The 11,774-nt window shown below is 45.3% G+C and overlaps 1 protein-coding gene across 1 annotated transcript in view; it reads right to left on the bottom strand.

Moving 5' to 3' along the window:
• The window catches only part of PCOLCE2 (procollagen C-endopeptidase enhancer 2), a 90,274-nt gene that overhangs the window by 1,930 nt on the left and 76,570 nt on the right, over window positions 1-11,774 (bottom strand). Inside the window, exons 6-7 of the mRNA XM_004712106.2 lie at window positions 4,883-4,966; window positions 2,298-2,465 (exon numbers count right to left, since the gene is read on the bottom strand). Coding sequence (XP_004712163.1) covers window positions 2,298-2,465; window positions 4,883-4,966 — 252 coding nt within the window. The remainder of the gene's footprint in view (window positions 1-2,297; window positions 2,466-4,882; window positions 4,967-11,774) is intronic.

The raw sequence follows: 11,774 nt of genomic DNA, 5'->3' as shown, positions 1-11,774 counted from the left end.
TGGTAAGATTTTTTGCATAACATTATTTTCATTGCTACTCCACTACTGTAATTTTGCTACTGTGATGAATTGTAATATAAACATCTGATATGCAGGATGTATTTTCATTGTTACAAATTGAACATAATTAAAGCATACATCACAAACAATACATAATCATATATTGTGAAATATTTATTTCTAATTACAAATAAATGAAATGTCTTGCAGCATGGTGTAGCATGGGTAACAGTCTTCATACCAGGTACTAGTATGTGGGCGACCCGCCTGGAGAAGGATAGAGGAGCGGTGTCTTGGTTCCTAAGACCATCGGAAACATGTATTTTCTGATTCTCTTAGGCGACCCCTGTGAAAGGGTCATTCGACCCCAAAGGGTTGTGACCCCCAGGTTGAGCACTGCTGACTTAGGGCCTCAATGAACAAAATGCACCGTGTTTACATGGAAGGCTCTCCTCCCTCCAGACCCCAGCACTCCCAGACACGCCATCCTCAGATGGTCTGTATCCTATAATGCTGCATGGTTTCCACACATCTGCCAACTAATCTCCACTCTATTGTTTGTTAGGAGCTTTACTCCCCATCTCAGGCACTGAAACTTTGCCCACTTCTTGAGGACATGGATGAGTCTTAATGTTTCCATTCTTAAAGTTTGGAACCAAAAACAAACAAACAAAAAGTATTAGAATGTATTTCTTTCTGTTGCACTATATTTTAATGCTTCGGTGTTAGTTTTTGAATGAGGTCTACAGTGTGGGTGGTGTGTTAGGTTCAACACTGTCTCCCAAAATGTCACATTCTCTCATGCATATTATTACCGCCTGAGTTCTCATCTTCCACTGGTGTGTTGTATAAGTAACTATGTATTTCCTTCTTCTCCTGCATAACCTTCCTCTGGGTGCTGACTCTCACCATGGTGGTCTGGAGCCAAGGAAAGCTTGGTAGAGTTGACAGGTAGATGCTGGCGCCATGATGGGGCCATGTGTTCTCACAGTTTGCATTGTTTGGTATTCAAAGCCATTTTGCCATTGTTGTCAGTTCGCGCCAAGTTGATTCCAACCCATGGCAACCCCGTGTGCCAGGGCACTGCTCCATCAGGCTGCTGGGGCACCCCTGGGTGGGTTCTCACTGTCTAGTCACCAACTTTTGGCTAGCTGGGCACTGAACTATTTGCACCACCCAAAGACTCCTTAAGCAGATTCGGAAGGCTGTGTTTCTTGCCTGAAGGCCTTTGCTTTTCCCTCCAAGGGACACCAGCAGGCGGCCAGACACTTCTGATTGTTCTGTAGCTCCATCTGTGCATGTCGTATTTGTTTGGTTTGATTGTGGAAAAAAATTATGGCCAGACTGAGAAAAAGGATGGTTTGAGAATAGATGTTGATATCACGTGATACACAGCGCCGCTGTGCATCCCTACCGTGCCAGAGAGAGAGCGCACCATTTGCATGGCCGCTGCGCACGCACACATGCACACACACTCTGTGAGTGAGACGCAGCAGAACGTGAATGGCTGAAGTGTGTGTTCACAGACGCATGTGCACACACCTCACATAAAAACCTTCTGGAAGGAATTATTCATAGGACCTCTGGGGCAGGGAAAGAGGATTTTCAGGTTTATGCCCTTCTCTACTTACTTAACTTTTGTAACACTGAAGAACATGTATTACTTTTTTAACTTAAGAACTCAGTTTTACAAAAGTCCTGTGCCCAGGGTTCTGGGCCCTTTCCTTTTTCTACGATTTCTCTTAAACTCGTTCTCATCGGTTGATTTAATGGTCCCTCTGGCAAATGAGTCTCAGATCTTTCCATCTTAACCAGATATACTTCTCTAACTTACTTCAAAGAAGCCCTGGGCGCACTGTAGGCTAAGCCTCAACGTCAGCAGTTCAAACCCACCCACTCATCTGTGAGAGAAAGATGAGGCTTTTTACTTCCGTAAAGATTTGCAGTCTTGAAAACCCTATATACAGTTCACTGTGGGTCAGAATCAATTCCATGCAAGGGTTTGGAGGTCTTATAGAGCACACTGGTAGTGCAATGGTTAAGCATTCAGCTGCTAACTGGAAAGCAAATGGCTTTAATCCACTGGACCCTGCACAAGAGTAAAGCCCTGGCACTCGCCCTGATAGAAAACCCTGTGGGCCCGCCTGCTCTATCCTGTAGGGTCAGTAGGAGTTGGAATGGATGGAATGGCACCTGAGAACAACAGAGTGGACCGAACATGTGAAGGTGCCAGAGCTACTCTGAGACTTGTCCTTCTCTGTCCCCAAGCTCATGGGGAGTATGTACTCAGCACTCACCTCTTCGGAGGAGAGGACACTGCTTGCAGACCACGATGACCTTGGCACTCATGTTCTTGCCTGCCTGCTGAATGGCCAGGCTCCCCTCTTTATAGATGTTGATGATGGAGACGGTGGCATGCAGGCTCCCCCCACGAGTGACAGTGGTGACAACAGTGCCGGACAATACTGCAAAGAACACATTTCTGATATCATGGCAGGAGGCAAACAGCGGCAGAACTCAAAAGAGTTCTACATTCTCCTAAGTTCCAGACACAGCAAAATTTTAAGTTAAAGATAAGGCTCTAAATGAACTCTCAAATCTGACTGTGCGCCTTTGTCAGTAAAAGTCAGGTTTGAATTACCCAGGAGGGAGCACAGATAGCAGTCACACTGTAGCTGTTGCCAGCAGGGGACTTTCAGGATGCTTAAATTCACCTGCAGGTCAGTCACCAAGTAAGCGACCAGTAGATGAGGCTCCTGCTGTGAGCCTTCAGCGCAATTCTTAGAGGCAGCAATACCAGGCTAAGCTGCTTCTGATTGGGTGTGATGAGGGGCTCAGCCACTGACATCTACCCACCGGTGTCTAGGTGGGTGGCTGTCTGGTCAAGTATGTCACCCTCTCTATTCAGCTCCCCTCTCCCCTGAATCATGGATTCAGCCCAGGTCTCACTGCTCTCTGGTTATCAGTAAATCTCTTCCTCTGAGCCTTTAACATCTCTTCTTCACAAGGTTAAATTCAGCTAACAAGTCAATTAAGGTCTCATTGGAAACAATTTCTTGTTTTCGTTTTTAATCCCTACCAAAATATAGTTGCTTTTCCTGAATTTTAAGTACAGAAATGGTATATTTGGGGAAGAAAGCAAGACCACTGCTTTTTATGATGCTGTTACACACACATACATACACACACACACACACACACACACCACCCCCCACCACCCCCTCTTCCCTCAGAGCCACAGAAGGCGCTGTTCTTCCCAAAGGGGGCTTTCAGTATTGGGGGAAAACAATTCCTGTGGGGCTGGACCAACGATGCACCCCGGTTACTGTGACCACCTAGGACGGCCCCAGGGAAGCATCACTAAACCAGGCTGAGCACCAGCAGGCACTGGTGATAACCTGTCCTTCTCGGAGGCCCCTTCTTATGGAGCATGCCAAGCTCATCAAATCCAATTCTAACCACGGCTTGGTGGACTCCCGGTGAGGTGAGCTCCCGGGGACATGTCATTCTGGAGCAGAGTGAAATGGAGTGGTTCTGTTAGGTAGTTTAGCTTAGGGGCTGGGGCGTCCATTATGCATGCCCAGAGGAGTGGCACACTGCACATGCTCATAGGTCCAGGTTTCCCGCCAGGAAGGGGAGGTACAGCTGGGTGGGTGCTGCACCTGGATTGGCCCAGCTAGGCCAGGTGAATTCAATTCGGCCAGTGGGGTCGACCAGGGTCGTCCACCCCGCCTCCTGCAAAATAATTGAAAAGGCAGGAGCCCGGAGCCATGACTTTTTGAGCAGCTTCTTGGGAGGCTGCACAGGGTGAGGGCCTTGCGGGTGCCGTGTAAACCTGAACCTTCTTGTAACTCTCATAAAACTCACTCGGATCACAAGCCAGGCTTTGGCGTGAATTCTTTCTCGTGTGGAGCCAAGGACTGAGGTAGATCTCTCCCCTGAGAGATCTAAGAGTTCCCCTGGGGCTTTCTGAAGCATGGCCCACAGGAGGCTGTGACGCGGTGGTAGCTTGTTGCCCTTGGTGTGGCAGGGCTTGGAACGGCAGCACACACGCTCCAGCAAAGCCTGGGCACCGCCCTCAGTCCCACCTTCACAGGGACATGCTGCTCAAGCTGCAGCCAGGCCACCTCTGTCAGACCCAGAAAAAGGGAGACTTTTTCCCTCTTTTCTTCCCCTGACAAGACTTTTCTTTTAAATGTTCCTTATAAGCTGCTTTGAAAAATAGCCAACATCATTAAATGTAGTATCTTGTGCTGCTCTGAAATGGCTTCTTTTTATATTTTCTTTTAAAGTGAAGAAAATGACAGAGAACAAAAAATTCCAGAAATAGGAAATTAACATATATTAAAGAAAAAAAGAAAGCAGAAAAGTCACAGAAATGAAAAACTATTAAGTAATATCTTCTCAGGTTCCACCACAGCGGAAATACCGAATTCCTTCTTGGAGAGGCCGGCTTCTGAATGGAACTTGAATATGTTTCTAATTTACTTAAAGTGAATTAAAATTATGTGGGAAAAACAACAACAAAAACCCCACCTCAGTACATTTTAAAAAGTGGGGAGGGGGGTATACATGTTTTTAAGGGATTTTTTTGCTTTTTCAAAAGAAACCTCAGCCAGAATAGTAGTTTCATGTCGACTTATTTGTTTATTGGGGATGGGGTGGGGGAGGCAAAACAACATATAGCTTCTGAGTATATACTTTTCTCAGTTGTGAGATGTAATCAGTTTAGCCTTATCAGTTAACACTCCCTGATGTGTGTGAAAATCCTTTCCTGGACCAAATGAACGGTGCTATTGACCTCCCCTGAATCCACATTCCGCTGAGATAAAGCATCCTTCTCAAGCTTCTGCTGAAAGAGAAAAAACTCGTTATTTCTTACCAAAGTTACTGGAGCAATAATTGTTCTCCAGCGTCCCACTTCGTCTACACTTCTGCTGACACAGGGCCACCGTCGGCTTTACACCTGAATTTGAAGCATCAAAAGTAAAGATTCAAGAAGAGACATTGCAGAGCAGCTGAGACCCACTGATTTCACTGTCCCATCTGTCACTGCAATGAAGTCATTACAAAGGAGCCGAGGGACCTCCTCCTCTATCAACCACTGCTGCAAATTCTGAAGGGCTTGAGCGGGTCACAGATAACCTAAATGTTGCCCTGCTCCCATCTTCCTTTCTGCTTAACTAATCCCGTGCCCCCAAATTGATATTCCGTTCCTGTGTGTCCTGCTTAGAAAAGCCCATATGAGAAATCAGAACTCATAAAGAGAAGGCTAATTCTTCACTCAACAAAAGGATTCTAAGAACCAGTGTTCCCTTGGGGACCCTGGGGGCTTTGTTGGTGTGTGTTAAGTATGATGCAATGGCCCAACTATGAGTTGTGCAGGTTTTTAAAAACTTAGCTCACCTGTAACACATGTTGCATCTGTAGTTAGATGCAACTCATCACTGAATATTTCTCTTAACCTCGGTACTGTCTTTAAGGACCTTTAAGAACTGAGAAACCTCACTCACTGCCCCAGAGCCCTCCATGTGAGGGGAACAGGGCCAACAGCACCCGGAACGGGCTCCAGGTGAAGAAGCTCTGGTTGGTGAGGTGAAATAGATAAGCCCTGTCATCATCATTAAAGATAGAGCCTAGTGGCATTAAGTGCTTGGCTGTTCACAGGAGGTTGGTGGTTTGAAGCCTTGGAGCGGAGGCTCCGGAGGAAGACCTGGTGTGCTGTTCTCACGGAGATTCCAAAAACAATGAAACATAAGCAACACTCATTGTCTTCACGCCCATTCTGCTTCCCAGGGAGCCTACAGAATGAGTAGAGCTGCTCCACAGGGGTTTCCAGGCTGTGGTGTACTGGCTACACATCGGGCTGCTAATCACAAGGTCAACAGTTTGAAACTACTCCAAGGGAGAAAGAGGAGGCTTTCTACTCCCATAAAGAGTTAGGCTCAGCAACCCACAGTAGCAGTTCTACACTACACTATACAGTTGGCATCGACTCAATAGCACTGTCTGGTTCTAGTTTTTAAAACTCTTTATGACAGCAGGCAGCCACATTTCTTCCTCAGAGCAGCTGCTGGGTTTGACCTTTCACTTAGCAGCCAAGCACTTAACCACTGTGCCACCAGGTCCCTCCTGGAAAAACAAACACACCGGTGGGGTAGTTCTACTCTGTCGTATGGCATCAAATTTCAACCCAACTGCACCCAACAATAGCAAACATCATGAAAAACTTTCAAAAGTGTTGGCGTATTGTTCATCTTTATGTGGCAGTATGCTAGGAAGAACGAAATAAACCAACTGTAACAAAACTGTATTTTGGGTTAAGAAGTTATAATTACAATATTGCCCTTCTAATGCTGCCTCTCCAACTTAACCCCCTGGGTCCCAGCTTTCCATGTGCCCCAATCTCCTCATGGATGGTCCGAGTCCACCGCAGGGACTTTAAAAAATGCTCCATCACACACTCCCATGTCCTCATACTGTCTTCCCTCACCAAACACTTACTGCAAGCGCTCTGCTTTCCAGAATATTCTTCTTTCCTTAAACATCGGTAATTTAATCTCTCATAACGATTTTTCCTCCTCTCTCTGGGGGTTCAATACATTGACTCCTCACTTTTCTGAATCCATTAGACATGGCCTCTCTCTACACCCTTAGCCATTCTACTTAGTTCCCACGGTCCATTATTTACACTGTTTTCTTGACAATGGCTGACGCTCCCTTTCCCTCTGTTCTTGGAGCAGCCCTTGACTGGTTGCATTTCAAGCCTGTGATCAAGTCCATTTGTTCTGTCTCCACACCCAAATACCTGGGGACACACTTAGACCCTCAGCCAAGTGACAGGCTCTTTTATGAATCATTTCACTCTCCAATTTCCCACAGCTGTTTTTTACGTTTTTCTCATTTTCTTGACTTCCAGTGTTTCCAATCTCATTCTCAACAGGCAACCTTGTCTATTCTAGGAAGATAAAAAACACAGCAGAAAACTCCTAAATAACCCCACCCAATCTCCAAAGTATCTTTACTTCCGCCTTTCTCTTGTCCTTTCCTCTGACAGAGGAGGCTGACCCCAGTCCTGCCTAAGGTCGGTCTTCTTGTGAGTTCTTGGGAGGCCAGCTCTTTCCACCTTTTAAAGAAATTCTTCTCTGCAAGACTGGCTAGACCAGAGGAGGTACACTGGTACAGATAGGAACTGAAAATACAGGGAATCCAGGATGGATGAGCCCTATAGGACCAGTGGTGTGAGTGGCAAAACAGGGAGGTGGAGGGAGAGTGGGTAGGAAAGAGGGAACCAATTGCATGGAACTGTGTGTGGCCTCCTCCCTGGGGGACGGACAACCGAAAAGTGGATGAAGGGAGAAGTCGGACAGGGCAAGATATGACAAAATACCCATTTGTAAACTATCAAGGGCTCATGCGGGAGGGGGGAGCGGGGAGGGAGGGGAAAAATGAGGACCTAATGTCGGGGGTTTAAATGGAGAGAAAATGTTTTGAGAAACAATGTACAAATGCGCTTTACACAATTGATGTGTGTATGGATTGGGATAACAGTTGTATGAGCCCCTAATAAAATGTTAAAAAAAACAAACAAAAAAAAACACTGATGTTCTGAAAGCTCTTGACACAATGGATGGATGGATGGATGGATTGGGATAAGAGTGTATGAACCCCCAATAAAGTGATATTAAAAGGAGAAAAAAAAAAAAAAGAAATTCTTCTCCATTGGTTCATATTCACTTTCTTCTTTGCTGGCTACTTCGCATCAGGATTAGCATGTCATGTCTCATAGCTTCTCTCTTTCTTTTAGAGCCAAATTTGTGGAAGGAGTTGCTGACACCATTCTTCAGCTTGCTCTGCTCAACCCTAATCTACTCTATCTGGCTTCGGCCTGCACAACCCTTGCTGGGGGCTTCAGTAGCCTCCCTGTCACTAAGTCAAATGGAAGCATGTTCTTCTTTCCCTCACTCTTTCATGACCCATGGGATACAAAGAGCCCACCTACATTTTATGCTTCTAGAGTTTGGTGAGAAGCTGTTACCCCTCTTTTTTGTACATGCTGCCATTTGGTGAAGGCCTGCATGCCTGAATATGAAGAAATGGACATCATACCACAAAAGCCATCACCACAGATCCTTGGGACATACGTGTCCCACTATCCATATCATTAAAGTTTTCCATATCATTGAAAACGCCTTCCATTACTGAAAATACAAGGTTTCAACAATAAAAGCAACAATAAATGAGTCTTGAAAGGCATGAAGCCTTGTCAACATTTGACTCCATTGACCACTCCCCTTATGACATTCTCTTCCCACAGCTTCCAGGACACCTGATCCTGGTTTTCCTCCTCCTCCTCATTGCCAGTATATCCTCCTTCAGAAGATGGAATTTTCTAGGTTTAATCATAGACCTTCTCCTTTTAGCCATCCTTAGGTAATGTCATGGCTCATGTTTTCAGTTACCAGCTATATGTTGCTCACTCTCACATCTGTCTCTTGCTCAAATTTCTCTTCTGGTCTGGAGTCCCTGCACAACACCTCCACTTGTGTATCTCAAGACCTCAAACCCAACAAGATCATATTTGAACTCATGAACCTACTTCCACATCCAGTTCTCTGTCACATTGAATGGGTAACATTGTCCCCACAGCTGTGCAAGCCAGGAACCTGGTTGCACTTGCGACACTTTCCTGAACTCCCTAATGCAATAAATCACTAAAGTCTGGCAATACCTCCTGCTCTTCTCTTGGCTATCTTTACAGTAGCACAGCTCATCTGGCGCGTCACCTTTTATTTTTTTATAAATAATTTTATTGGGGGCTCTTATAACAATCCGTACATCAATTGTATCAAGCACATTTGTACATCTGTTGCCATCATAATTTTCAAAACATATTCTTTCTACTTGAGCCCTTGGTATCAGCTCCTCCTTCTTCCTTCCCTCCCATCATGACCCCTTAATAAATTATAATTTATTATTATTTTCATATCTTACACCTTCCACTGTCTCCCTTCACCCACATTTCTGTTGTTCATCCCCCTGGGGTGGGGGTGGGGGTATTATACGTTAATCACTGTGATCGGTTTCCCCTTTCTCCCCCTTCTCCCTCCACCTTGCCCTTACACTCATGGTATTGCTGCTCCCATTACCGTTCCTGACAGGGTTTATCTGTCCTGGATTCTGTGTGTTGAGAGTGCTCATCTATACCAGTGTATATGTTCCAGTCTAGCCAGATTTGTAAGCTAGAACTGGGGTCATGATGGTGGTGGGGAGGAAGCATTAAAGAACTGGAGGAATGTTGTGGGTTTCATTTGTGCTATACTGAACCCTGGCTTCCTCATCCCTTCCTTGTGATCCTTCTGTGAGGGGATGTCCTATTGGCTACAGATGGGCTTTGTGTCTCCACTCCAACGCCCCTCATTCACATTGTTATGATTGTTGGTTTGGGGTCTTCTGATGCCTGATACCTGATCCCGTTGACACCTTGTGATCTCGCTGATCTTCTTGACACCCCAATTAATTCACCTCATAGAAGACAAGTCAATCTTCGTAAAATGCAGATTTGCTCCAGATCTTGGCTTATATCCATTAGCAGCTTTCCCCAGACTTAGCATAGAGCTTAAGGAAAGACATAGTAGAGCTTGAAGATGAAACAAGAAGCTGGGGACAGAGTGGCCACTTGAAGAGTCTATGTTCCTGTGCGCTCTGATATGGTAGCTACTCATTACATGAAGCTATTGTAACCAACTATGATTAAATTTAAAATGCAGCTCTTCATTCTCACTAGCCACGTGGCAAGTAGTGAACAGTGATTGCACTATTAGCACACAGCTCTAGATTATGGATATAAGTGAGGATATGACATGGTCTGATCTGTGAGTTGACTGAGGAGGAGAGATAGAGAAGAAGTCAAAGATGGTTCCTAGAAGTGTGGCTACTGATGAAGTGGGCCACGTCTTGGGAAAGAAGGATGGAGACATAGGTTTGAGGCTGTGATGCATGTGATCAAAATGAGCTGAGTTAGAAAAACTTGGCATTGGGTTGTGACTCACATGGTCAGAGGTTCAAGGGAGAAAGATTGGGCTCCCTACTCCTGTAGGCAGTTAGTTACAGTCTAGGAAACCCACAAGGGGTCACTATGAGTCAGTATTGACTCAATGGCAGTGAGTTTGGTTTGCTGAAACATCTAGCTGAGTTAAGCTCAATTAATATGACCCTTCCAGTCATAATCCTTTATGTAATATATTATAATTCTGGATTTGATAGGCTTGTGGCTATAATCCAATTTGGAGGGCATTATCTGCTAAGGAACCAGAGTAGATAAGATTAAAGCCTGACCTTAGTAGAGGGTATGAATTGGACCACACTCTTTGTTTAATGGTTATCTTGGTTATTGTTGTTGCAATGGATGTAGGGAGTGATATGCTACATCTGAGAGAAAAGCTGCTTCTGGAGTGGCCTGAGAAATAGCCTGTCTGATGAAGAGTAGGAGGAGGCCAATGCCTACGGGAAACATCCTGCCAGAGGCCCCAGGACTAATGTGCGCAAGTAAGATACAGTCCAGAGTGGAAAATAGATTATTATATTTAGGTGAAGGGTTATATGTTAATTTTATTGCACCATGTAATTCCCTGCACTTGTCTGGGGGAAGATACTGATAGGATTCCCTGCACAGCCTTCCTGTCGAGTATAAAATGAGCCCTCGGAGAGGCAGGAGGTTTGATCTCATCACCAGCAAGAGCCAGGAGTGGAGAGTAACTTTTGGACCCAGCATCTGGCTTACCCCTGCCTGCCCTTCTGGTTTTGAACTGAATAGCACCCACTACCATGTGAGACGTTTCCTCACATTTCCCAGTGTTTCTGAGGGACGCTGCAGTGATTTCCAGAACCCAGAGACGTGAGGGAATATACTCAGGGAAAGAGTGGGGGGAATGGAGTAGATTAGCTTCTTGAAAGAGTTGGACTTTTGGTATTTCCTCCTTGGAACTAATTTGGTATCAATTCTTACTGAAGAAATTATGACCACACTAGCTATCACAAATTTTCTAGGAAATACCTATCAATCCACGTCTCCAGTTTTAGAGAAAGCTTAGAACTAGACGTGAAAGCGAGGGAGCCATTTGGTGACAGCACAGCCAGATAAATCATCAGAAAGAATGTGGGCACCAGAGTCTACTGAGGTGAGCTGAAAACCTAGAGGTCACACGAGGCCGTACACGAGCAGGCCACAGAATGGCACACTTGTGGAGGGTCCAGAAAAGTCAGCCTGTCCAGCAGTGTGTGTGCCGGGCCAGCACGAAGCAGAGTGCACACAGACTTTTCGAAAAGTGAGTAAAAGTATGCTGTGTTTTCAGGCTGCTCCATAGCGTAGCCTCGGTCTTTCCTTCTCACTTTCTCCCTCCTACTGGATTTGGACTTTTCAATTAAGGCCTGAAATCCCAGTGGGTGGAACTGACAGGGTGCAGTCTAGCTACCCAGCCCCACTGCTGCCTCTCCATTTCTTTTTTTTTTTTTTGGAGTCTGAGTTTGTGTTTATTTATTTTTTAATCAATTTATTGGGGCTCATAAAATTCATCACAATATATAGATCAATTGTGTAGAGCACATCTATACATTTGTTGCCCTCATCATTCCCAAAATTCGCTTGCCTCTTCGGTTCCTGGAATCAGCTCATTTTCCTCCCCCCCTCCCCCTCCTTTCCTCTGCCCCCCTCCCCCATGCACCCTTGATAATTTATAAATTATTATTATATCTTATATTACACTGCCCGGCAT

Source organism: Echinops telfairi, unplaced genomic scaffold (assembly GCF_000313985.2).
Source record: "Echinops telfairi isolate 266 unplaced genomic scaffold, ASM31398v2 ScPeMD7_16;HRSCAF=60, whole genome shotgun sequence".
In the NCBI taxonomy this organism is placed as follows: domain Eukaryota; kingdom Metazoa; phylum Chordata; class Mammalia; order Afrosoricida; family Tenrecidae; genus Echinops; species Echinops telfairi.
The sequence above is the reverse complement of the archived record's forward strand: the minus strand, read 5'-3'. Positions and strand labels throughout refer to the sequence as shown.